We start from the raw sequence: 23,514 nt of genomic DNA on the forward strand, positions 1-23,514 counted from the left end.
TCCCTGTTTGTTGACTGCTTCGTTCAAGGATTGCAAATGCTAATTAGACCCTGTGTTTTCCTCTCATTCATCAGAGCTCACAGCCAGGAGTTTGTTTTTGCTAGTTGGTGCAATAGCTAATTTTCAGTTATATTAAGTCACATTTAAGTCACCTAAATAGGAGCAAATGTCCCTTAAAAACAAATACAGCTTTCACCAAATAATTCGAGTCAGGAAGTGGATACTGAATGCCTGCTCTGTCGTGAGCCCGTCCTCTCCACCCTGAACTTCTCTCAGTCATTTCTTCTGTAGGCTGCAGGCTCCCTGACCGTAGGGCTGTACCCCAGCGGCCACTGCGTCTGTGCTTGGGTCGCACGCGGGCGCTGGGCGGGAGCAGCAGTGGCCGGGGCTTGGCCGGGGCTTCCGTCCCCCACTGCAGGGGAGCATTTGCCCCACGGAGACAGGCAAGGTTGTTGGAGGGAAAGCAGGTGACAGGCGGTGGCAGCCTCTTGGTGAGCTTGTGGGCCTCAGGGAGATGCCCCTTGGGGCTCACTCTGCAGAGCTGTGACCCCTCTCAGGCTGGGGTCACGAGGAGCAGGTGAGGAGCTCTGGGTAGACATGGGAAGCCTGTTTCGTCTGGGACAGCTTGGGTGTGTGCTGTCGAGAAATGAGTGGACGCGATGACCCCTCAGGTGCTCCTGGGAGCCTGTAGCAGTGCAGGCCTGCCCCTCACCGTCTCGGCTGCACTGTGTGAGATTGAGATTCCTGTCAACCTGATGTTTCCACAGGGGCTGCCCTTCCACGCCTGGTCCTGCCTGCATTCCCTGCTGTCCTCCCTGTGTTCACGAGCGCGCTCCGTGCCAGCAGCTCTTCCAGGTGTTGGGAATCCCACAGCAGACAGACACAGTGGCCTGCTTTATGGAGCGGGCAGTCCGGTGGCAGGAAGAATAGGCAGGCGAGGTAAATGCTGAAAACATAAAGCAGAGGAGCCAGTGACGCACGCTGCAGGTGAGCAGGGGCGGCAGTGCCGGGTCTTAAGAGGGTGGCAGGAGTTGAACTCGCCGATGTAAGTTCTGGGAAGGCTCCCGTATTGGGTGGTGTGGAGTGCAGCCCTGAGGAGGGGTGGTGGTGAGCCGTGAGCGGCAGGCGTGTCCGCAGGGCGGTGTTTCAGGCCAGAGGCACGGCACGTGCGACCTCCCTGACGTGAGACACGTGGTCCCGTGTCTCCAGCCGCTCCTGTCGTCAGTGCACGTGCCTTAGGCCTCTGTCCCCTCTGCCAGCTTTGCTTTCCACACGGGCTCGTCCCCCCGTGCAGTCGTCGGTCTCTTCCCTCTCCAGATCCTGAAGCGTCGCGTGGTTTGTACCATGCTGTTGTGCTTAGGTTAGGCGTCATCTGGTTCAGGTGTGTGTTTGTGTGTCTCATGTACCCCGTGGAGGGCCGGGCAGAGTGTTTTGAAGGAAACAGCAGAGGGCAAGGGCTGGCACTGCAGGGGCCTAGAGTGTCACCGACGTTGAGTCACGTGGCACAGAATGACGTGTGTGCAGGACGGGGACCCACCATGACACAAGCACCCAACACTGCATTTCTCAGAACGAAGCCCAGGATTGGCGGCGTCTAACCATAATTAGTGCCTTCATGGGTTCCAGGAACACGTCCCGAGGTCCAGGATCGTCCCCTGGGCAGCTCTCGGTTCCATTATCATCTGGCAAGCCTTAAACCATGGCTTGAAACTGAATCCAGAGAATTTCACCCCAGAAGCAGTGTTCAGCTGGCAGTAATTTTCCAAAGCAACCTTTTGAATGAAAGCTGAAAGACTTTTGAATACGGAAAGTTTTATTATAGCAGGATGCCATTAGGGTGTGTTTCTCCAGTTTAAATAATGCCACTTCCTCTTCTGATATATTGGTATGCAGCTGTCTCTGTACACACAGATACACACGAGTGTGCACACACACTCATTTATGCTGTATGTTTTTGTGTGTGTGTGTATGGTCTCTTCAGTGATATATAGGGAATTAGTTTGGAACACCTAGATATGACTAGCATATTAGTATATGAAGGTAGGTGGCAATTAGACTAAGCCCAGCCCTTGGGCTGCACTGTTACTGCACTATCAAACCAGCTAAGTTGCCACGACAAAACCTTAGACGTGTTTCCAATGGTCCTGTTTTATTCTTAACAAAAGGGAAATTGAGGTTTCAGAAACAGCATCATTTTAGTCTGTTAACAGACAGGTGTTGATGGCTGAATTCTTCGCCTGGACTTTGGGTCTCTTCAGACTGGTGTGGGAAGGACAGGTAGGGCCATCCTGTGGGCTCAGCCCCCATCAGGGGAGCTGCTTCCCCAGCTGTGAGGGGCCAGCCGAGCTTTCGGGAGTCTGTGTGGAGAGCACTGAGCTGTGCTTGAGCAGCAGACATTTTCCATGGTGGTTTCTGGGTCATGCAGGGGACCCTGCACATGCCCGAGTTCTTAGAGCACCCATCACTCCCTCATCCTGGCTTCAGTCCCTCTCTAGACACCCTTAAACTGTGTCTCCAGGCCCTCCCTGCAGCGCAGGGCTCTCTGGTCTCCCACTGCCTCCATCTACTCCTTCACCAACATTTCTTTGCATCTCTGCTGTGCACTGGAGTGGCAGTCTCTGCTCCCAGAGATGCATAGGCTGCAGTGGCAGCATCCTATAGCAGCCACGGGGGTCGGGGCCAAGGGAAGCTCCCAGGCCTGGGTGGGGCTTCCTGGGGGTTGCAGGGTTGGCTGGTGAGGACGGTTGGGGGGGTGGCCACTTCCCCAGAAGTGCTGGGGGTGGCACTGGGTGAGAGCCATCTGTGCATGGTGTCCAAGGTTTTACCGTGCGAGACAGGGACAAGGTAAGGAGGGTAGTGACAAGATGTTGGCTTCTGAGTAATGACTCTCTCAGCATCTGGAGGGTGCTTTCCAGGGAAGAGGGAAGCCAGAGGCTAGGATACCGGTTGCAGACAAGTGCTGCTCGTGCATGGTGGGGCTGCCTTCAAACCCAGACGCCCTGGCTCCAGAGGGGCCGGTGGTCGCTTCTACCCCGGCTGCCTCCTTTTGCAGGGTCCCAAGTGAAGGCTCAGGGGACTCCCCTCATTGCCTCAGCTCCTGCATCTGTAAACCTGGGAGAATTGAGACATGGTACTCACCCCATGAGATTAGAGGAATAAATACTGTATCTGATGTCAGTGCTCAGCATACAGCAAGCACCACCTAAATGCTGGCAGTGACGATAGCGGTGATGATGAAAGCAGTTGTCTCATCAGGCCACTGGGGCCAGCTCAGCTGGAGCTGACACCAAATTGTCTGTTTCTGGAAATGGAGTCATTTCTGCAGTTCTCCAGAGGATGACCTTTCAGTGCACCGGCCCTGCGTGCTCAGGGCAACCAGAACTGTGGCAGGCTGAGCTCCTCCAGAGGCCGTGCAGACGAGCACCGGGCTGTCCCCTGATGCAGGCTCTGACACCCCAGCGTTTATGAAAATGCAGACTGTTGGGCTCCAGCTGCAGAATTAGAGTGAGGCTGACGTGTTGGTCCACACCTGGAGAGCCCTCAGCCTTGGAGACGGAGGCCACAGCCCCATCCCATGTCGCTGCTCAGGTCTGCAGCCTGGGCTGCCTGGGGCTCTGCTGGGTTCTCTTCCTCACCTTTGCAGTTGAGAGATTGGACTGGACTCCCCGAGGCACAGCCCCAGAGCTCAGAATTGGCACCCCAGGCAGAGGTGAGGGCTCTGGAAGCCAGCAGGATCCACACTTGTTTCTCTGTGGCCTGTTGATGGTGCCGGGCTTCTGAAGCGAGTAGAATGCTTTCTGACACTTGTCACTTGTGGCTGGGTTGTGCATCCTGCAGTTATCTAATTTATAGGATCACAAGCCAGAGCTGTCACCATCACCAGTGACTCAGCTCAGAGATCCTGGAACTGCGGTCAGCCTGGCCGTTGTGGGTTAGGCCACGCCTCCTGGTTGCACCTGTTGCAGTGCTGGGCTGCAGGAGGGCCCTGGGATGGAAGCCCATTGACCATGATGGGGCAGTTGTAGGACGAGACCAGAGCTGTGTGGGGTTGGTGCTCTGTGCTGGTCCCGAGGCGGGCGGGTCAGGTTTTCACAGCGTGTTACATAACCACCCTGGAGAGGCACGGCATGTGTGTCTCAGTGTCCTGCCACGGTTCATTGTTGTGAATAATTTAATGTTGCTGTATCATATTGCATATTTCTGCTCAACTCCAGTGGCTTGCCTGAGGAGGTCCTTAAGAACTAGGTTTTTGTAATGAACTACCTTTTCTTGTAGAAAAAAAAGTGTAAAAGCCTAAATTGAATCCTAATGATCTTTTCCTTAGGATCTACTAGAATATGTCTTTTTAGGACTTCCAAATGCTCCGGAAAAATGAAAATATATATTAACCTCGGCAGTAAACTGGTGATGGTGGCTGGCTGGCTCTGGTCGCTGTGGCCAGTACCAGCTTCTTGCCAGGTGAGGGACGAGCACAAGACACCGTGGAGGTTGACGGAGAAGACTGGAGTGGACATTTAGCCCAGGTTAAGATGCCTGAGCCCCTCATAGAAGACCTGGGCTTGGTTCCCAGCTCTGGCTTCTGACTCCTGCTTCCCAGCAGTGCATACCTTGGGAGGCAGCAGGTGACAGCTCAGGGTGCTTCCCTGACACCCACATGACAGGGGTGGGTTCCCAGCTCCTGGCTTCAGTTCTGGCTCTGTACTTGGGGGCATCTGGGGAATGAACCACTGGCTAGGAGCTCTGTGTGTCTCTGCGTCTCAAACAAGTAAATCTTTAAGAATTAAATGCGCTCTCCTGCTTAGAGCACAGGTGGACCATTTAAACTCTGAGAAGTGCCAGTGCCTGGAGGCTGAGCGCGGGGCCCGGTCTTCCTGCTCTGGTGCCTGCAGGCTTCCGAAGGAGGAAGGGAAGGGGGCCCTGACAGGTGTGGGGGCAGGGGAGTCCCACCAGACGCCTGTGACGAGACTGGTTCTGGAAGAACCTGTCGCTCCCACCAAAGGCCGCCTGATGACTCCAGGCCTGTCTCAAGGGACATGGAGCCCAGAACTCACTGTGTGGCACAACCGAGACATGGTCAGTGCCCAGGCTCTTGTGCCCTGAAACGGTCCCAACCTTCAAAGATGGCATCTGGGGAGGAGGCACAGACCTGGCGGCTTCTACGTACCATTCTGGCCGTCTCAGCCCCACCAAGCAGCATATCAGCAGTGTGTCAACCAGCTGGGAACTGCTGGACTGCGGCCGTCCTTGACGCGAGATGCAGAGAAGTGGTGGGCGTGAAGGTGACTGGGAATGCTCGGCCTTGTGGTAGGAAGGTGTGGGACACACCGTACTGTGGTGCTATCTGTGAAGAGGCTCCTTGGCAGTGCTCTGGGAGGAGGTGTGGTGTCGTCTCACGTGGGCCGTGGAGCTGCTGTGGGAGGAGGAGGAGGAGGAGGAGGTGTGTGGTGTGGTCTCACGTGGGCCGTGGAGCTGCTGTAGCAGGAGGAGGTGTGTGGTGTGGTCTCACGTGGGCAGTGGAGCTGCTGTGGGAGGAGGAGGTGTGGTATGGTCTCACGTGGGCTGTGGAGCTGCTGGAGGAGGTGTGTGGTGTGGTCTCACGTGGGCCGTGGAGGTGCTGGAGGAGCAGGAGGAGTGTGGTGTGGTCTCACGTGGGCCGTGGAGCTGCTGTGGGAGGAGGAGGAGGAGGTGTGTGGTGTGGTCTCACGTGGGCCGTGGAGGTGCTGGAGGAGCAGGAGGTGTGTGATGTGGTCTCACGTGGGCAGTGGAGCTGCTGGAGGAGGAGGAGTGTGGTGTGGTCTCACGTGGGCCGTGGAGCTGCTGGAGGAGGAGGAGGAGGAGTGTGGTGTGGTCTCACGTGGGCCGTGGAGCTGCTGGAGGAGGAGGAGGAGGAGGAGGACTGTGGTGTGGTCTCACGTGGGCCGTGGAGCTGCTGTGGGAGGAGGAGGAGGAGCAGGTGTGTGGTGTGGTCTCACGTGGGCCGTGGAGCTGCTGTGGCAGGAGGAGCAGGTGTGTGGTGTGGGAGCAGCCCCTTGGTGCAGCTTGGATTGAGAAGCGCCCTCTTTGGATGAGAGGCAAGGGTCCTCCAGCGAAGCCCCGGGCTTCTCGGAAGCAGGAAGTCTGGTCGTGCTCTCGTACAGCAGGTGCATGACTGGTCTCTCACTGGTGGGATGGAGCCTTTGTGCGCATGGCTTCTCTGTGTCTCTGCTTATCGCTTCTAAAAGAGGTGATTGTAAGATACTTTTTGGAATCTGTCACACGTTAGCGATGAGGTAATGCCGTTAAGTGTCTGGCACACTCTGAGAAGGGCACTCGCCAACACCTGTCTCTCCCCATGAGCCCTTCCAACATGGCACCTTAAGGCTTAATCTACTCTCCAAGTGTTATTTAATCTTCTGTGTGAACATTTGGTGTCATTTCTTCCTGATTTTTTTTTTACTAATATTGATAGTAAAAGTTATTTAAAGAAGCTATTTAAAGTTCCAGGTTTGTAAGAGAATAGACTATTTCTTTGTTCTGTTGAAGGTTAACAGCAGAATTGTGTGGAAGGTGTAGGAATTCCCCACACACCCTCACCATGCACACCACACGTGCCCTCCTGGGCTGTCAGTGTCTCCTGGCACCTACACAGACAGGTGCACCTGTTCCTGTGGGTGAACCTGTGTCATTGCCCCCAAAGCCTGGCATTCCCCTTGCTGCAGGATGTTCTGTGAGCTTGGGCCTGTATCCAGCATTGTGGCACACATGGGACAGTTTTGGTGTCCCCATGCTGCCCGTCTGTCCCCCTTCCTCTCCCAACCCACGACAACCCCTGTTTCTGCTACTCATAGTTGTGGCTTTCCCCAGAATGCCGTGTAGATGGAAGCATACTCTGTGCAGCTTCTTTCACTCGTCCTGTGCGTTGGAGGTAGCCCGTTTCTTTTTAACCCTGAATGAAGCTTTGTCTGGCTGGAGCGCACTTTGTTCATCACTGCTGCCAGTTCCTGGCAGTTAGGAAGGAAGCGCTGTGCACAGCTGTGTGCCAGTTTTTGTGTGGCTACAGGCTTCCAAATCCTTTGGGAAAACACCAGGAGAGTAATTGCTGGGTTTTACCGAAGAGAGTGTTTAGCTGGGTAAGTGACGGCTGCTGTCTTCCAGAGTGGTTGTTCCCACTGCTGCGCATCCTCGACCAACGATGCCGTCAGGGCTTGGACTGTGACCGTTCTCCTGGGTGCAGCAGTCCCAAGTGCACTTTAAATCACGTTTCCCTGGTGACTCGGGCCGCGGGCTGTGTTTTCACAGGCGTCCTTGCTGTCTGTCGTCTTTGATGAGCTCCTAAGAGCTTTGGTCCATTTTGAGTTGGGTCATCTCTTTTCTTATTGCTAAGTGTTAAGAGTTTTTGTCCATTTTGGATAGCAGTACTTTGTCAGATGAGTCTTTTTCCCAACTTCTGTGTTCATCCTGCTGACAGTGTCTTCCCCAGAGCAGAGAACTTTAATTCTAATGAAGAACAGCTTATCAACTCTTTTTCCATGGATGTTGCTTTTGGTGCTATGATAGAGTGTTTAGATAAATAAAAGGCACCAAATCCAAGGTCATCGAGACTTTGCCCATGTCATCTTCTAGAAATTTCTATTTTGCATTTTTTGTGTAGGTCCCTGGCCCACTTTGTGTGTTGTGCAGTGTGTGAGATCTGGGGCTGGACTCATCTCCACGCGTGTCCTGTTGTTCTGGTCCCAACTTTGTCAGAGGTCAGCTGGCTGTGCCCATGTGCCTCTGCCCAGGCTCTGGTCAGTATTCCACAGAGACAGTCATGCTTGGTGAACAAAGTTGATTTCTCCCTTCCCAGTCAGTGTGCCTGCCATTTTTCTTCTCTGATGTAGGTAGGACGTTAGTACAGGGCTGAAGATGAGTGGTGAGAGGAGCCGTCCTTGCTTGATTCTTGATCTTAACAGGAAAGCTTCAAGTCTGATCTCAGCTGTAGCTGTCTTAGAAGTTGACAAAATTCTGCACTGTTTTTGGATAATGAAGTTTTTTAAAAAAAATCAAGATTGGGTGTTGAATTTTGAAAAATGGTATTCTGCATTGACTGAGATGATCATGAGATTCTTGAACTGCCTGTTGGTGTGGTGGACTCCACTAGCAGATCTCTGACGACTGGACCTCCGTGCCCAGGCTGAGTCCTAACTGGCTGAGGTGACCGCTCCCTGCATACACGACCACACTTGATGGCGGACATTCTGCTGAGGTCTTGGAGTTGATACTCAGGAGATTTTGGTCCATCGTTTCCTTTTCTTTTGATTTCTTTGGTTGGAACATTAAGGTAATTATGGCACAAAATATATTAGAAAAGAATAAAGATTAATGTTAATCTTCTAAACTTTAACCTTAGGAAACTAGAAAAAAATTAAACACAAGGGAGAACAAAAGTTTAGAAAAATTATTGCCTATCGTTGAAATTGAAAATAGGTCAGCGCCGCGGCTCACTAGGCTAATCCTCCGCCTGGTGGCGCCAGCACACCGGGTTCTAGTCCCGGTCAGGGAGCCAGATTCTGTCCCGGTTGCCCCTCTTCCAGGCCAGCTCTCTGCTGTGGCCAGGGAGTGCAGTGGAGGATGGCCCAAGTCCTTGGGCCCTGCACCCCATGGGAGACCAGGAGAAGCACCTGGCTCCTGCCATCGGATCAGCACGGTGCGCCAGCCGCGGCGGCCATTGGAGGGTGAACCAACGGCAAAGGAGGACCTTTCTCTCTGTTTCTCTCTCACTGTCCACTCTGCCTGTCAAAAAAAAAAAAAAAAAAATTGAAAATAGGAAATCAATAAACAAAATCAGTGAAGCAAAAACACTTACTCTTTGGTAAGGTCAGTGAAGTTGGTAAACCTCCTCCTGGTTAACCAAGGAAGAGAGAAACACAGTACTGTACGGAATCAGAGGTGGGTGTAACCGCTTCTGCATCCGAGAGATGGTTGGGAACTGCCCTGACTTGCCACTTGGAAGCTTGGTAGCGCTCACCAGTGAGCCCACCTGGGCCTGGTGCTTTCTGCTTTGCAAAGCTGTTACTCACGAGCGTTTCCCTTAGACACAGCCTGTTTGAGTTGATGTTGCCACGGCTCTCAAGGAATTGGGCTGTTTAACTCAGGCTGTCAGACCTGTGGGCTTAGGATTGTTTGTTTTTTAATGTCATGGCGTCTGTACTGATGCTCTCCTTTCATTTCTTTTTTTTTTTTAAGATTTATTTATTTATTTGAAAGAGTTACACAGAGAGGAGAGGCAGAGAGAGAGAAAGAGAGAGAGAGAGAGAGAGAGGTCTTCCATCTGCTGGTTCACTCCCCAATTGGCCACAACGGCCAGAGCTGTGCCGATCCAAAGCCACGAACCATGAGCTTCTTCTGGGTCTCCCACGTGGGTGCAGGGGCCCGAGGACTTGGGCCATCTTCTACTGCTTTCCCATAGCAGAGAGCTGGATCGGAAGTGGAGCAGCTGGGTCTCAGACCAGCGCCCATAAGGGCTGCCAGCACTGCAGGCCAGGATGTTAACCCACTGTGCACAGCACCGGCCCCCACATGTATTTATCTGAGAGGCACAGAGACAGAGAGCAAGCTCTCACTCTTTCACTCCCCAAATGCCCCCTACGCCTGGGCCAGGGCCAGGCAGAAGCTGGGAGCTGCTGCCTCCCAGGGTGCATCGGCAGGAAGCTGGAGTCAGGAGCCGGAGCCTGGCCTTGAACCCAGGCCCTGTGATGTGGGATGCAGCCGTCTCAGCCACCAGGCAGGACAGCGGCATGGGGACATTTCTGGTATTATTAATTGGTATTTTCTTGGCAAGAGGCTTACCGATTTACTGATCTTTGCAAAGAAATAGCTTTTGGTTTCACTGATTTTGTGTATTGACTTCCTGTTTTTTACTTCTCTATTTAATAGATTTTATCCTCTATTTCTTGCTAACTTTGTATTTAATGTTTTTGTTTTCGAGGTTCCTAGGGTGAAAGCACAGGGCTTTCTCCTTTTCTAATGTGTACATTAAATGCCTTGAGTCCCACTCGGCACAGCTTCTGTACTGCAGAGTCTGCTTGTTGTGTTTTCACTGTCACGTAAGTTTCTCCGCGGTTCCTTCTGTGAGCCACGTGCTGTTGGGAGGTGTGCTGTAGAGCCTCCACGTGGTTTGGGATTTTGCAGCTGCCTTTCTGTTAGTTTCTGCTCCAGCTCTGTTTGGGTATGAGAGCAGGTATTGCGCGATTGCTTGTAGGTGTTCTAGGGTGCTGTGCTGTGAGCGATCCGTGGGAGCGTGAGGATGTGTGTTTGTGGATGCTGGAGGACGCGGCCTGCGATGTCGCTGTGTCCAGCTGATGGGTCCTGTCCCTGGGCCGGGGTGTTGACACGGGTGCAACCTTTCTCCCTGCAGTTCCGTCACGTTCTTCCTCGTGCAGTTGGATGCCTTGTTGTGAGACGGCATACATCCAGCACTGCTGCGTCTTCCTGGGGCGTTGGCCTCTGGGTGTTGATCTAATCCTCCCCCGACCTCTTGCCCTGAACCTGCTCTAAGATTATTGTGAGCACTCTCCTTTCGTAGTGATTGTGTCTGCGTGGCGTTCCTTTCAATAGGTTTTCTTATTTGGTGGCTCTCTGGTAGACAGTCTGTAGTTGAGTTTTGTTTTGTAATTGGTATATTGAGACTGTGGTGTTGAAAGTAACCATTAATGTAGCTGGATTACTATCTGCCGTGTTTTTACTGTTTCTGTTTGCTACCTTTGTTCCTTGTTCCTGTTTATATTTTCCACTTGTTTTCTGCCTTTTGTGGCTTTAAGTGAGCATTTTATGATCCCATTTTCACTTCTGTCTTAGCACAGTAGTTGCACTTTTTTTCTTTTAACTTTTCTTAGTGGTTGCCTGCATTTGTAGCATCCACTCAGAATTGGCCTGAGTGCTCCCCTCCGTGAGAGGACCAGGATGGTTTGAGGGGCTCGGGCTGTGCACTTCCCTTCCCTCAAGTGGGCAGCTGGAGGGAGCTGGGGATGGGGGCTTGGGCTCTGGTGAAATCACCAGCGCTGTGCTCCAGGGGCGGTGCTGCGTAGGAAGGGCAGAAGGCACTGGGCTCCGTCAGGGCGGTTTCCTGCCCCTCAGCCTGTGCAGGTGTGAGGGCGTCTCCCTGCAGGCTGAGCGGGAGAGCCTGGGAGAGCCTGGGAGAGCCTGGGAGAGCGGCCGCAGTGAAAACAGAGCAGCGCTCTCCCTGCTGACCAGGCCTCGCTGAGCTCCTGTGGTGCCTCTGTCCCAGAGTCCCTGCTTGGCTGGTGGTGTGGCTCGCCGCTCAGCTCCTCTCTCCATGCTAGGGGAGCTCGTGTCCCGGCCTCCTGTTCCTCGTCTCCCCCTCCTTCCAGACCTAAGAAGAGTTGTTGATTTTTCACTTGCTTTTCTCTTGTTAGATCAAAATGGTGACTTCTGAGCTCCTTGTATGCTGAACTGCTAACTAGAAGCTGCTGCTGCTTTTTTTTCTAATTAGAAGATTTATTTATTTATTTGAGAGGCGGAGTTACAGACAGGGAGGGAGAGACAGAGAGAAAGGTCTTTCACCGCTGGTTTACTCCCCCAGTGGCTGCAGTGGGTCAGACAGGAGCTTCTTCTGGGTCTCTCACATGGGTACAGGGGCCCAGGTACTTGGGCCAACCTCAGCTGCTTGCCCAGGCCATAGCAGAGAGCTGGATGGGAAGAACAGCAGCTGGGACTCGAACCAGTGTCCATATGGGATGCCCACACCACAGACAGAGGCTTAATCTACTTCTCCACAACACCGGTCCTTGCTACTGATTATTTAAAACGAAATGTGTTTCAGAAGAGAGCCGATTTTATGCCAACATTCTTGGGAAAAAATGGATAACTCTGACATTTTTCCATTGTGATTTTTGGTTTCTACCCCATAGTTAACTGGTTGAGAGAAACACACACCAAAGTTTATCTGTATCACTGGTTCATATAGATAAGGTTGGGAGACAGTTTCAGACAATGAGGCTCTGTGAGCTCAGAAGGGCCTTCAGCGGGGGCCAGGAGAAAGCAGCCTGGAAGTCGGGGTGGAAATGTGTTTCCAGCTCTGGGCTTGTTGTTCTTTTATTAGCCAGCTTGTGGCCTTGTGTCAGTTCCTTCTCAAATTCTCAAAGTCAAAATATGTGGGTTCTGCAGATCGCTCCAGGGAAAATAACTTCAGCTTTTTAAATCCAAATCAGGGAGCTGCCAGGCATGTGCGGCTCCATGCCACTGGGTGCCCACAGCACCTCAACACCCATCGCCTGGAGGCTGCATGCCACCCTGTCCACACAGCACCCCAACATTCCTCACCTCGAGGCTCCATGTGACACAGCACCCCGACATTCATCCTCACTGGAAGCAGGCAGAGAAGCAGCACGCTGTCCTGCGTGGTGTCTGGGTCTGTCCCAGGTGTCTGAGAAGGTGGTGTTGTGTGCTGGGAACCAGAGTCGTGGACAGCGTGGCTGCCACTGTGGCTGACCGAACTTGGCCTTGCATGATCTCACGGATGGGCTTGGAAGCCCTCACAGTCCAGTGCACCCAACTGACTGATTCCACAAAGTTATTTCTGTTTGCACAACTTAGCCCAGAGATGAAGTTTCACAGGCCTGCTTTCCTTCCAAACTTGGGTCGCTGACAGTCAGGCCTGTCCTGGTGTCTCAGCTGTAGACGTGCGTCTTCAGGGTCACCTGGGGTTGGATCTCTCCTGATCCTCACTGGGAAGCCTCAGGGGTCCTCTGGGAGAGAGCTGGTCCACAGGGGAAGCGCAAGTTCTTGGCTTCTGCCTTTATCCATGGAAGATGAACCAGAATGGACAGGGGAGGCACCGCCCAGGGCAGCTCTGGGTGCCACGCAGGGAGCACACGCTCCCACTGCTGCAGGAGCGGACTTAGGCTGATCTGCTTACATGGTCAGCACCAGCGTGCTGCAGACAGGATGAGATCCCTAAAGTGAGAGCTGTGGCTATAAACCCCTGGTCAACTAAGCAGTCTTGGCAGCCCCTTCAGCCAGCTCTCTGCTCAGGCCATGACACCGGGTCCTGGGGAATGGGTGCCTGCTATGTCACCTCTGACCTGGAAGGAGAAAACCATCCCCTTAGGTCAACAGCATGATTAGAGCTGGAAGAGCCAATTTAGACAATTCAAGGACAAGGTTATTTTCTCTGACTACAGACTCAGATTCTATGCATGGCGTGTGGTTGTGTGTTGGCTGCCAGGCCTAGAAGTTCTGGTATTTCTCCCCCTACTAAAGTAAAATATTGACTCAAAGCAATTCAGAGAGCTGAGAAGGACGAGGAAGGGGTGGGTGACACTGAGACCCCCCCGGGGTGGGGCTGGAAACGCCTGCCACTCTGGGAGGACATGGGTACTTCCTGGTGTCTTCTGCAGGAGGGGAGGTGGGCTGGGCAGCTGTGGGGCTCTGTGATCTTGTCCCACCTTGCCCCCCCCGCCCAGAGAGCTGGGGGCTGTCAGACACGTGCTCACGGCTGGGCCAGCCATGCCTTCTGCTTCCCTGAGATGCCTCCAGAGCCAGCAGGGGATTTGTGTGTGCCTCTCCCTGGGACCTGCAAGACCTCCATGGGGGTCCTGCCTCCTGACCTGCCCAGTGCAACCCGCGATAAAAACCGGAGCTTTTGGGTGCACACTTGATCCAGGAGCTAAGGCACCCGACTTTCCCGGTACTTGTTAACTGTGGGTCACGTTGCATAGCTCATTATGAATCTGAGCTTTATCCCTGCCTCAGACCCCTGCCTGGGTAATTCAAGAACAGTGAGGTCTGGGGATTGGGGTTTGGGCAGGTGGCCAGAACCCCCTTGGCCTGGGTGTCCCTCCAGGTGTGCTGTACCTGACACCCTTAGGAGGTGGCAATGGAGCCGTCAGCTGAGGCCCTTCTGCCCTCTCTCCACGTGTCTGGCCAGCCCCTTTGACCCCCTATGCTTTTTGTGGCACCACCCATGACCAAACAGGTCAGCATGGCCAGTTCTGAGCCCCTGGCTTCTCACATAGTCAGTACTAAAGCTATGTCTAGTCCATACCTTTTCCCTCATTTGGTCTGGAAGTCAGGTGGGAACAGAGGGGCACTTTCCTGGACCGCAAACCCTGTGCTTGGAGACCCTGTGCATGATGGACAGGGTGACTCAAAGGTGGTAGCTGCTCTCGGAGGGCAGGGCGGCTAGGCACATGGACGTGGAAGCTAAGGTTGTCAGTCAGTGTGCCTGGGCCATGGGGTGCAGCTCCATGCTCCAGTTCCACATCGCCCAGCCTTGCCTCAGTCCCAGGTGGGCCACCTCATGAGTGCGTGGCTTGCGGAAGGCCTTTGCCCCAGGCTTCAGCTTCCCCATCTCTGGAATGGGGTCATCGCTGCCCATCAGGGGTCTCGTGAGACTAGATGAGATGAGGCATGTAAACCGTGTAGCCCTGGGCCAGGCACACAGCAAAGCCATCCCCCTTGGCTGCCGTTGCTACTCAGTATGGCACAGAGGCCATGGAACCTTCGGGTGAGTGTTGCATTTGCAACATGGGCAGAAGCCCCCGTCCACATTGCAGAGTGGAGAGGGGCAAAGCCCCCAGACAGGACCTCGCATGTGCCCTGAGCATCCCGAGTGGAGCAGGGCCGAGGCTGCCCCCACCAAGCGTTGACAGAGGCTGCTCTCCCCAGGCTGGCCTGCGTCTGTGTTGGTCTAGCACACTGGCTACTGCCCAGTGCCCGGGAGGGGAGCATGGCTCAGTTCCTTCCAGAAGATGCCATGGTTCCTGTTACTGTCACCGGAGTGATGAAGTCCATATGTGGACGTGGCTGTGAGGGTCCCAACTGGAGTAGGACAGGACGCACAGGAGAGAGGGACGGTGCAAGAGGAGAAAGGCAGTGCAGAGGCGGGGGCAGTAGAGGACTGCCCACCATGCCCTGCAACCACGGAGCCTGCTGACGCACTTTCCCTGAGCGACTCCTGAGGGAGCCTTAGTTGAGTGTTCTGGTGCTCCCAGGCTTCACACGGGCACGAGGTGCTGTCACAGCCCTGTGCTGAGACAGTGCCCTGTCGGCCAGTGCTGCCCCGTGGAGAAGCTCCCCCAGGCTTCCTGCTCCCAGGAGGGACCCTGTGCCCCAGTCACCCCTCCGTTCTCCAATAGCATCACGGCCCACATGGTGTGTTTGCCTTTGGCTGCTTGTAGCTGCTCTCCTTCTGCCCTGGGTGGGCTTCTCTGGGGGTAATGCTCCTCAGGACAGGGTAGGGGAGGCACCAGCTTTGGGGAGTCCTGGCCTGAGAAGGGACCCTGTGGCATGTTCATTACACCTGGAGGCTGTGGGCTGACAGGGACTTTGTGACTTCCTGGCTGAGGCAATGGCCCCAGGAATGGGGCAGCTGGGAACCGGGGGAGGCAGTGTGGCAGGTAAGAAGGGCGGGGGCAGAGGCGGCGCACCCTCCTCCCCTCCCCGGCCTTCCCCCAGCTGCTCTTTGCTGTAGCTAGTACTGTTCACAGCCCAGTGCTGTTTTCCATAAATATTTGTCGAATGGCTTAATGAACTTGCTGATCGGGCCCAGGGCTGCACCTGCAGAACATAAGGGTCAGTGAGACAGACACGGTCCCTGCCTTCACGGGCTGTGGTCCAGTCACTGAGACACTTGCAGATCCATGCCGTCCTGGGGAAGGCAGAGAGGGCTGAGGGCACCCAGAGGATGGACTTCGGGAGGCCGGCTGTCGCAGGTGTTGTACTGAGGCGTGTCGCAGGCTGTGTTTCCAGCATCATAACTCAGTGGGTGGGTCACAACCCCTCAAGACTGGCCGTGCTGATGAGAAGTCCAGTGCAGATCTGTTTCAGCCATGCCTTGCATCTCCTGCAGAATGATCCAGCGAAGAACCGCCGAGGCAGCATGCCCACACCTGCCCTAGGCACGGGTCTGCTCACCTGCACAGGGGAGGGCTGGACGTGGGTTTCTTTAGGGAGGTGACCCTCCTGCAGCCTGTGGAGGCCTGGGCTGAGGTCAGAAGCTGGGGGAGCCAGACAGAGTCAGTGCTCCAGCGGCAGTATTCCCTGGAGTGCAGATTCGCTGGGCCATCTGGGACCTGCAGTTGTCTTTCCCTCTCAAGGGCTCAGTGTGGTTGTTAGATCAGGGCTTGGTGGGTTGATCAGGCCTGAGGGAGCACAAGTGGCCAGAGGGAAGCAGATACCACCCTGGTACTGCTGAGGTGCACAGGCAGTGGCCAGTGCACCCGCGACCCTGCGGCGGGTGGACAGGCTGGGCGGTCCTGTCTGCCCGAGGGGTCAGCCCTGGATGCACCAGACAGCTTCCCCTGGGTTTTTCCAGTGCAGGTCTTCAGCTGTGTGTCAGGCTCCACGTGGTTCAGGGAACGGGTGGGGTGGTTACCTGAGCTTGTGTGCATTTGGGCTCAAGGCCATGGAAGCCGGCTTGGGGTGCTATCTGCTGCTACAAAGTACTGTTAGTATTCCACATTGTGCCTTTAGATGTTTACATAATTCACCTTGGGAAATGGAAAAAATAAATTTTGGTGAAACATAAAAAGGCCATTGAAATGTCAGAGTGGTTACAAAACGCTGGGTTACAGAATCCCTGGCGTTAGAGACGGGGTAGGGGATATTATTAAGGCATCGTTAGTAATTTGAAGACCTTCAAACCAGCCCTCTTCCAGGTGCTGTTGTGCGTGTTGCTGGCGTCTGCTGGAGCTGTTCAGACAGCCTGGGCGCCAGCGCTGCCCTGGCAGGGCCTCTGGCTGCGACTGCGCGCCTCCGCCCCACTCTGGCCTGGGCTCGCAGGCTAGGGCTGCCCAGCGGCTGTGCTCTCACCCACCCGGAACACTTGCTGGGGCTGCGTGGTCAACAGGGCCCACCCTGGCCTCTTATTTTCCCAGCTTTGTGCTCGAGGTCCTTCTAAATCTACAGCCCAGATTGAAAGGGTGTAGTGTGTCAGGAAATGGCACGGTCTGATTTACCAGATACTCGTTGTTTGCAAGATGAGAGCTCATTAGGAAGAGAGAGGCTCAGTGTGGTTAGTTATGAAATGTGCCCCCGGAAGCTGGTTATGTCACACGCGCCACGGAAGCGGGTTATCGCACAGGTTCCATGGTGAGGCGTGCTACACGGAAGCGGGTTATCACACAGGTTCCATGGTAAAACATACTCTAAGGAAGCTGGTTATGATACATGTTGTAAGCTACTTGTAAAATGGACTCCATGTTAAATTGGTTATAAAATACATTCTGTGTCAATGTGTTGCAAAGCGTGCGGAGTTGGTGGTGCCCAGGCCATGGCTCTCGCACTGGGTGCTGACCCACATATGATGGTGTGGGAGAGACGGCCCTTGGCACTGGGAGGCTGTGGCCTTTGGCAGCTGGCATGACTTCCCCGGGTCCTGGTTCTCCTTGGGACCAAGTGACCTTTAAGGATCCCATTCACTCCAGGAGCCACGTCCCAGGTCTCTGGCACGGGGCAGCTGGCAGAAGCAGCAGGGGGTGTGATTTCATTCAGCCACTTAAATCCCTCCTAGAACTGGACTAGAGACAAATGAAACCAAACCGTGAAGGCCCCAGCTTATCAGGAACCCTAACTCAATTTTGATCGAATGTTGTTTTGTGAAATAGATGACTAAGATAATAATACGCTTGGGTGCAGGGTCCTGGCTGCAGATGAAGGGAGTGCTTCAGCTCTGTCCACTCTTACCAGGGAAAGCTGATATTTTTCTGAGAACCGGGCTGCACTCGCTGTTGGAGAGCTCAGGGCCACGCAGGCCAATGTACACATAGCCTGGGGCTCCCGCACAGTGCTGCTCTGCCGCGCCTCGGACAGGGTGGGCATCTGTTCCCGTTGGGAACGTTGGTGCGTTTCAGAGGAGTGGCGTGTGAATCTGGGTAAGGGAGATGCCTTCTCCAGGAGCTCGCTTGCTTCTGCAGGCAGAGTCCACTTGGGTCACGCCCTGCCTGTGCTGCTGCTTGGGGCGCCCTATTGCAGACCAGGCAGACTTCTGCAGATCATCTCGTTTGGTTTAACCTGGTGTTCTGTGGCCTCGCGCGGGGGCCCTGGCGTTCAGTGGTCCTGCTGGTCCGGCGGGGAGAGGGCCCGGGTCTGCATTTCATGCTGCCCAGCGTGAGGCGTTCTTCAAAGTGGCACACAAGCCACTCACGAGGCGGCCATGCTGTGTGCTTCCGGGGTGGCCTGTGTCGGGGTGCGGCTGCCCCAAGGCTCAGCCCGGCCTTGTCCCTCAATGGCTGGGGTCGGGGAGGCCTGGGCCGGGGTTGCTGAGCCCCACACTCTGACTCTGGTTCAGCAAGTCTGGATGGGACAGGCGGGGTGAAGCCTCACTAAAGGTGACGCCAGTTGAGTAATTGGTAGGACATTTGGGTTCTTGTAAAAACAGATTTTAGCCGTAGTTTAGAATAGGAAACTAGCAAAAGAGAAAGTAGAGAGTGAAACAGAGAGAGAGAGAGAGAGACAGAGATCTTCAGTTTACTCCCCAGATGCCTGCAACAACCAGGGTCCAACCAGGCCAAAGCCGGGAGCCCTCTCCCGCGTGAGTGTCCGGGATCCACCTGCTGTCTCCTTGGGTGCACATTAGCAGGAAGCTGGGTGGCAAGCTGAGGGGGACAGGAACCCAGGCACTCTGATGGGGGATGAGGGCTTCACTGCTGAACCACATACCTGGTCACAAAGCATCTTTGCAGTGACACAGATGTAGAAAAACTTAGACCTGTGGAGACATGCACAGGTGTACGGGGGCAAATGTGGCTGTCAGCGACTCCTGAGAGGGAGGGCTCACATGACAGAGACAAAAGATCGATCGAAGCCACTAGTTTATTTCCTAAATGCTCTCAGTGGACAAGGCGATGAGTGAAAAAACAAAAACAAAAAAACTCCATCTGGGTCTCCTGTGTGAGTGCAGGGCATCGACTTCTTGGGCCGTCACTGCTGCCTTCCCGGGTGTGGAATCAGGAGAAGCGCTGGAACTTGAACCCAGGTCCGCTGACAGGCGCTGTGGTTGACCCCGGGTCTTCACCGCTGTGCCAGGTGCCTGCGCCTTTCCCTTTCTGACTGTCGGATGCTGTTTCCTGATTCCAAGCCAGACATTTTCCAGAAATAGCTGAGGCAGGAGATGGCTGTGGAGCCTTCAGAGGCATGGACCTGTTCTCGCCCACTCGCCCCGCCTTCCTGACTCTGTGTCTGCGAGTGAGAGGCGCTGGCCTTGACCTGGACTCTCGGCAGGAAGCTCTGGCCCTGCCACCCACCACTCAGTGCCATCAGCGTTCACCAGTGCCTGCTGTGTTCTAGGCCCTGGAGACGCAGTGATGTGGAAGACGGCTTGGTCTTGGCTGAGTTTCTCCCTCTTGCTGGTCACCAGTCCCTGTCATCCCCAAGAGGGAGAGGGCGTGGGGACCCCCTGTGCAGAGGGGGCCGTTTGCTGACCTGGCGGTCTACGCAGAGGAAGTGTGACAGAGGGCGCAGCGGTGGTGCCATGGCTGCATGCCAGGGGAGCTTTGCAAGCTGAGGCTGGGTCTGTCCAGCATCCTCAGGACCCTTTGGAATTGGCCATCTCTCCCTTGGCAGGTGTACTGGAGAGTTTCCCTAAGCTCGTGTGCGTTAGTGGAGTGAAGGCATCGCGAACACACTCAGGCTTGCTGCTTTTAAACGCCTGCTTCGCAGTGGAGGATTCTCCACGCTCGCGAGGGAGGACGGGGGTGGGCTCCTCTCCCTGCCCTCCTCACTGACCCTGCCGTCCTCGTCCAGGGATGTCTTCCCACGGTGCTTGTGTCTCGGGGGTGTAGGTGCTGTGGTGGCGTGGCCATCCCTGCACTGAGCCAGCATCAGTGCCCTGTCAGCTCTTGGACTGCAGGGGACAGAGCCAGCGCGCACGGGAAGGCGGCACTTGCCCATTGAGTGTCTCTGGTAGAAGAGTCCATTGTTTCTAGAGTTTTCCCCCAGTGATACCGTCTGAGGTCAGGTTTGCTTCTTGGTTAATTTCTTCTGCGTGCTTTTGAATTTGTCCCCTTCCCTTTACAGGTGGGACATCCAGGGGCTGCCAGCGGGTTAAGCTGCGGCTTGCCATGAGTCTGCCTTCCACGGCAGTGCCGATCTGAGTCCGGGCCACTCTGGCTCAGTCACCTGTTGAGGCCCCAGGGGGCGGCAGTGGTGGCTCAGGTCCTTGGGCCTCTGTCACCCAGATGGGAGAGACCCAGATGGGGTTCCTGTCCTCCGGTTACCTGGCCCAGCCCTGGTTTTGGGGGCACTTGGCGACGGAACCCACAGATGGAAGACCTCTCTGTCTCTGCTGCCCCCTCACTGTTGCTCTGCTTTCAAATGCGTGTCATCCAGGACTTGACAGTTCCTCGAGCTGTCGGACTGTGCCCTGCCCTGCTGTCTGCTCCATCCACGTCACTGACAGCAGTGCTCTTCTTCACCCTCTCTGGCCATCAGGGTTAACCTCTATTAGGTTTGTTTTAAAAGATGCTTTAGAAAGATGCCATTTGTTTGAATTTACATTTCAACACTACAAATGCTTCTACAAGAAAATCACTTGGCTTCATGGACACGTTTCTTGATTCTTGCACATGTTGTCATTTATTTTTACTATGCAAACGATGTTGTGGAGCATAGGTAGACACTTCTTCCAACCTGTGGGAAAGATGGGGCCATCTTCACCCTGGGGGTGTGCAGATGCAAGCTGGGGACCAGTGGGTTCCTGGCAGCTGTCCATCATAGGCTTGGCTTGGGGGAGGCGGGGAGTGTGGAGGGATGCGGGGTGTCAGGAGGTGCCCAGTTCTCTGCAGCATGGCGGTGCCATCCCCAGCACCCTGTGAATTTTCCTGTTTTCACTGCTTGGAGCAAGGGTTGCTTGGCTTTGCAATGGGCTGTGGTTCTTCCAGCTGTGGAATTGTGACTCGGCACCAGTGGGACGAGCTGCCATGAGATGGTAACACCACCCAGCAGCAGTCCTGTGGCACAGAAGCCCTAGGCAGGCCATGGCAGTGACCTTGGGGCTGGCTGCTTCCCAGGTGTGGAGCAGCCGTTCTTAATACCTTTCTCTGTCACTCTGGCGAGAGCTAGAGCAGCCTTCAGAAAGTTCACGGGAAGTATGTACTATGAAAAACGGTGCAGATTTCAAAATTGTTCTGCACCAAAATAAACATTTCTTGTAATTCCATCTTTGAGGAATGTTTTGAAGTCTCCTTGGATGTTGGAAGATAAATCTTTCACAGGGAGACGTTTTCCTTTCTGTGGGCTTTATTAACATCAGCAGCCTTTTAGATCTGCGTGTCGCGCACGCAAGTGCAGCAACATCCTCCACGCTTAGCGTGCTGTCGCCTAGCGAGTTGCTGAAATACTGTGTGAACCTGTTACAGTGTTGGAACTGCCTGCGGGTGGTACCTGGCGTCAGCAAGGTGAAATGGTGTCCCAGCGAAGGAAGCCGGGCCCGTGACAGCTGTAGGCGACCTTTACTTCTGCTACCACTGGGTGTCACCATTACAGCTTTGTTGTAGATACTCGTGAAGTAACAGTAGCAGTAATGCAAACCCTTTGTTATTCTTTGCTTTAAAAAATCTATGCTGTTGGTTCCCGTTTGTTATTTTCTAGATAAAATTTGTAATTATCAAATTCCAAAAAAATTATTAGGAAATTGAGTGGACCTCAAACTTATAAATTTTACTTATTGAAACCTGGAATAATTGGCTACTCCACAATATGTCTCCTCACTCAGCTGGTTGGGTGTATTTGCAATAATTTAGTGTATTTCACATCCTTCAGTGAGGTTTTGAAGTTTGCTTCAAAAAGCGCCCCCACATTCTGTCGTGCTGTCTCATCTGTGGCCTGGGGTGGTATTTTTCCGTGTTTCCTGAGTTCTGACGGCATCCACTGAAGCGCTTCATTTTCTGTAAATTCTGTCGTCATTTTCTGAGGGTTCTCTGGGGTCTCTGGGCAACCACTGACCATCGTTTGGTCCCTGTTGCATCCTGGGTAGCAACCGCTCAGCTGCAGTTCAGTTTGAGAGTTAGCGCCTGTGCGCTTGGCACAACGCCACTGGGCTGATGGGAGGCTGTCCCGGGATGCACATGCGTGCAGTTGGATGTGGAAACATGCTGATTGCAGGATGTTGCCCGCGTTCTGTTACGATGTGATACATAGTGAACAAACTTTTCCAAAATGTGAAAAATCCTGAATTCCGGAACACCCAACCCCAGTCCAGTAAGGAATGTAGAGTCTGTTTATGTCTTGTCCCTTGTCCTTCAGTGTTCCTTGTTGAGGAAGTGACAACTGGTGTTTTTTTCCTTTTCTTTCTTTCTTTCTTTTTTTTTTTTTTTTACTTTAATGAAAAGGTAATTATCTAGTGTCTTAGACTTTAGTATGATACTGGCTAAAACCTAGATGGACATGCTGTCATAAGAGAAGAATCTTGGTAAAATTAGTTTTTCTCTCTCTGTCTCCTCCTCTCTCTGTAACTCTTTGAAATGATACATCTTCAAAAGGGGGAGGGGCAGTGGCTTGGCATAGCAGGCAAATCCGCTGCCTGTAGTGCCAGCATCCCATGTGGGTGCTGGTTTGTGTCCCTGCTGCTCTACTTCTGATCCAGCTGCCTGCTAATGGCCTAGGAAAGCAGAGCAAGATGGCCCAAGTGGTTGGGTACCTGCCGTCCACGTGGGAGACCTTCATGGACTCCTGACTCCTGGCTTCCGCCTGGCCTAGCCCTGGCCGTTGCAGCCATCTGGAAAGCGAACCATTGTATGAAGAGCCCTCTCCCCCCAACCCTAACTCTGACTTTCAAGTAAACAAATGTCTTCAGCTTGTTTTTAAATAAACTTAGTTTGTCTTCAGACATCTGTCTGGGATGCGTGGAGGTGGCAGTGTGCCTTTCTGCTCTGAAGTGTGGTGGTCGTGTCCCTGGCCCGTTCTCTGCTCCCGGAGCTCAGCTGCGTGCCCTGGTGGGCAGAGTGTTGCTGGGCGGAAGTGAGGGTTCCGTAGCCATGTCAGCGTTTGCTTTGGCTCCCATGCCCGTTTCACTGTGAGAAGAATACCCCTTCCAGGGCCAGCCCTCGGGTCCCGAGAGGGGTCCCGAGAGGGTGGCGGCCTGTGGAGCAGGGCCTCTCGAAGTGAGGCCAGCTGCCGGCCACTCACACTGTCACACTGGAGTCTGTGACAGGCAGGGGTCTGGCATGGCTGAGGCAGATGTGCCACTGGCTCCCTGCATTTACAAAGTTGCGATATTAAGCTGTTTTGCATTCCTGAAACAAACAAGTTTTCCGATACGTTACAGGTTATCATTTTATCATAGAGCTGGATTCTGTCTGCTTGACTGGTGTTTCAGACCTTTGTGTCTGCATTCGTTGGTGCTCTGGATCTCCTGTCTCCCCAGTTAGGATGGTGGTTGTGCTGTCATCGTAAAACCTGTTGGGACAGTGCCCTGCCTCCAGCCGTCACAACCACAGTGACTCCCAGATGCTGACCCATGGAAAGTGCTTAGGAATCCCTGGAGTGCTGTAGAAAATCAGGAAAATGGGATGGCTTTGAAGCCTAATCTGCTTTAAA

At 54.0% G+C, this 23,514-nt stretch overlaps 1 protein-coding gene across 4 annotated transcripts in view; it reads left to right on the top strand.

Annotated features, from left to right (window-relative positions):
* Window positions 1–23,514, top strand: part of LOC138843915 (uncharacterized) — a 172,608-nt gene that overhangs the window by 122,110 nt on the left and 26,984 nt on the right. For 2 of the 4 annotated variants that reach the window (XR_011379119.1, XR_011379118.1), the window contains exon 3: window positions 768–987. Coding sequence is in view for 2 of the 4 variants with exons in the window: in XM_070049728.1 (XP_069905829.1) it covers window positions 5,034–6,068 (1,035 nt within the window). In the remaining 2 variants the exon portion in view is untranslated. Of the gene's footprint in view, window positions 1–767; window positions 23,029–23,514 lie in introns of those variants that run through there. The other 2 variants (XM_070049728.1, XM_070049727.1) reach the window with 1 other exon arrangement.

This window comes from Oryctolagus cuniculus, chromosome 9 (assembly GCF_964237555.1).
Source record: "Oryctolagus cuniculus chromosome 9, mOryCun1.1, whole genome shotgun sequence".
NCBI classification, from domain to species: Eukaryota; Metazoa; Chordata; class Mammalia; order Lagomorpha; family Leporidae; genus Oryctolagus; species Oryctolagus cuniculus.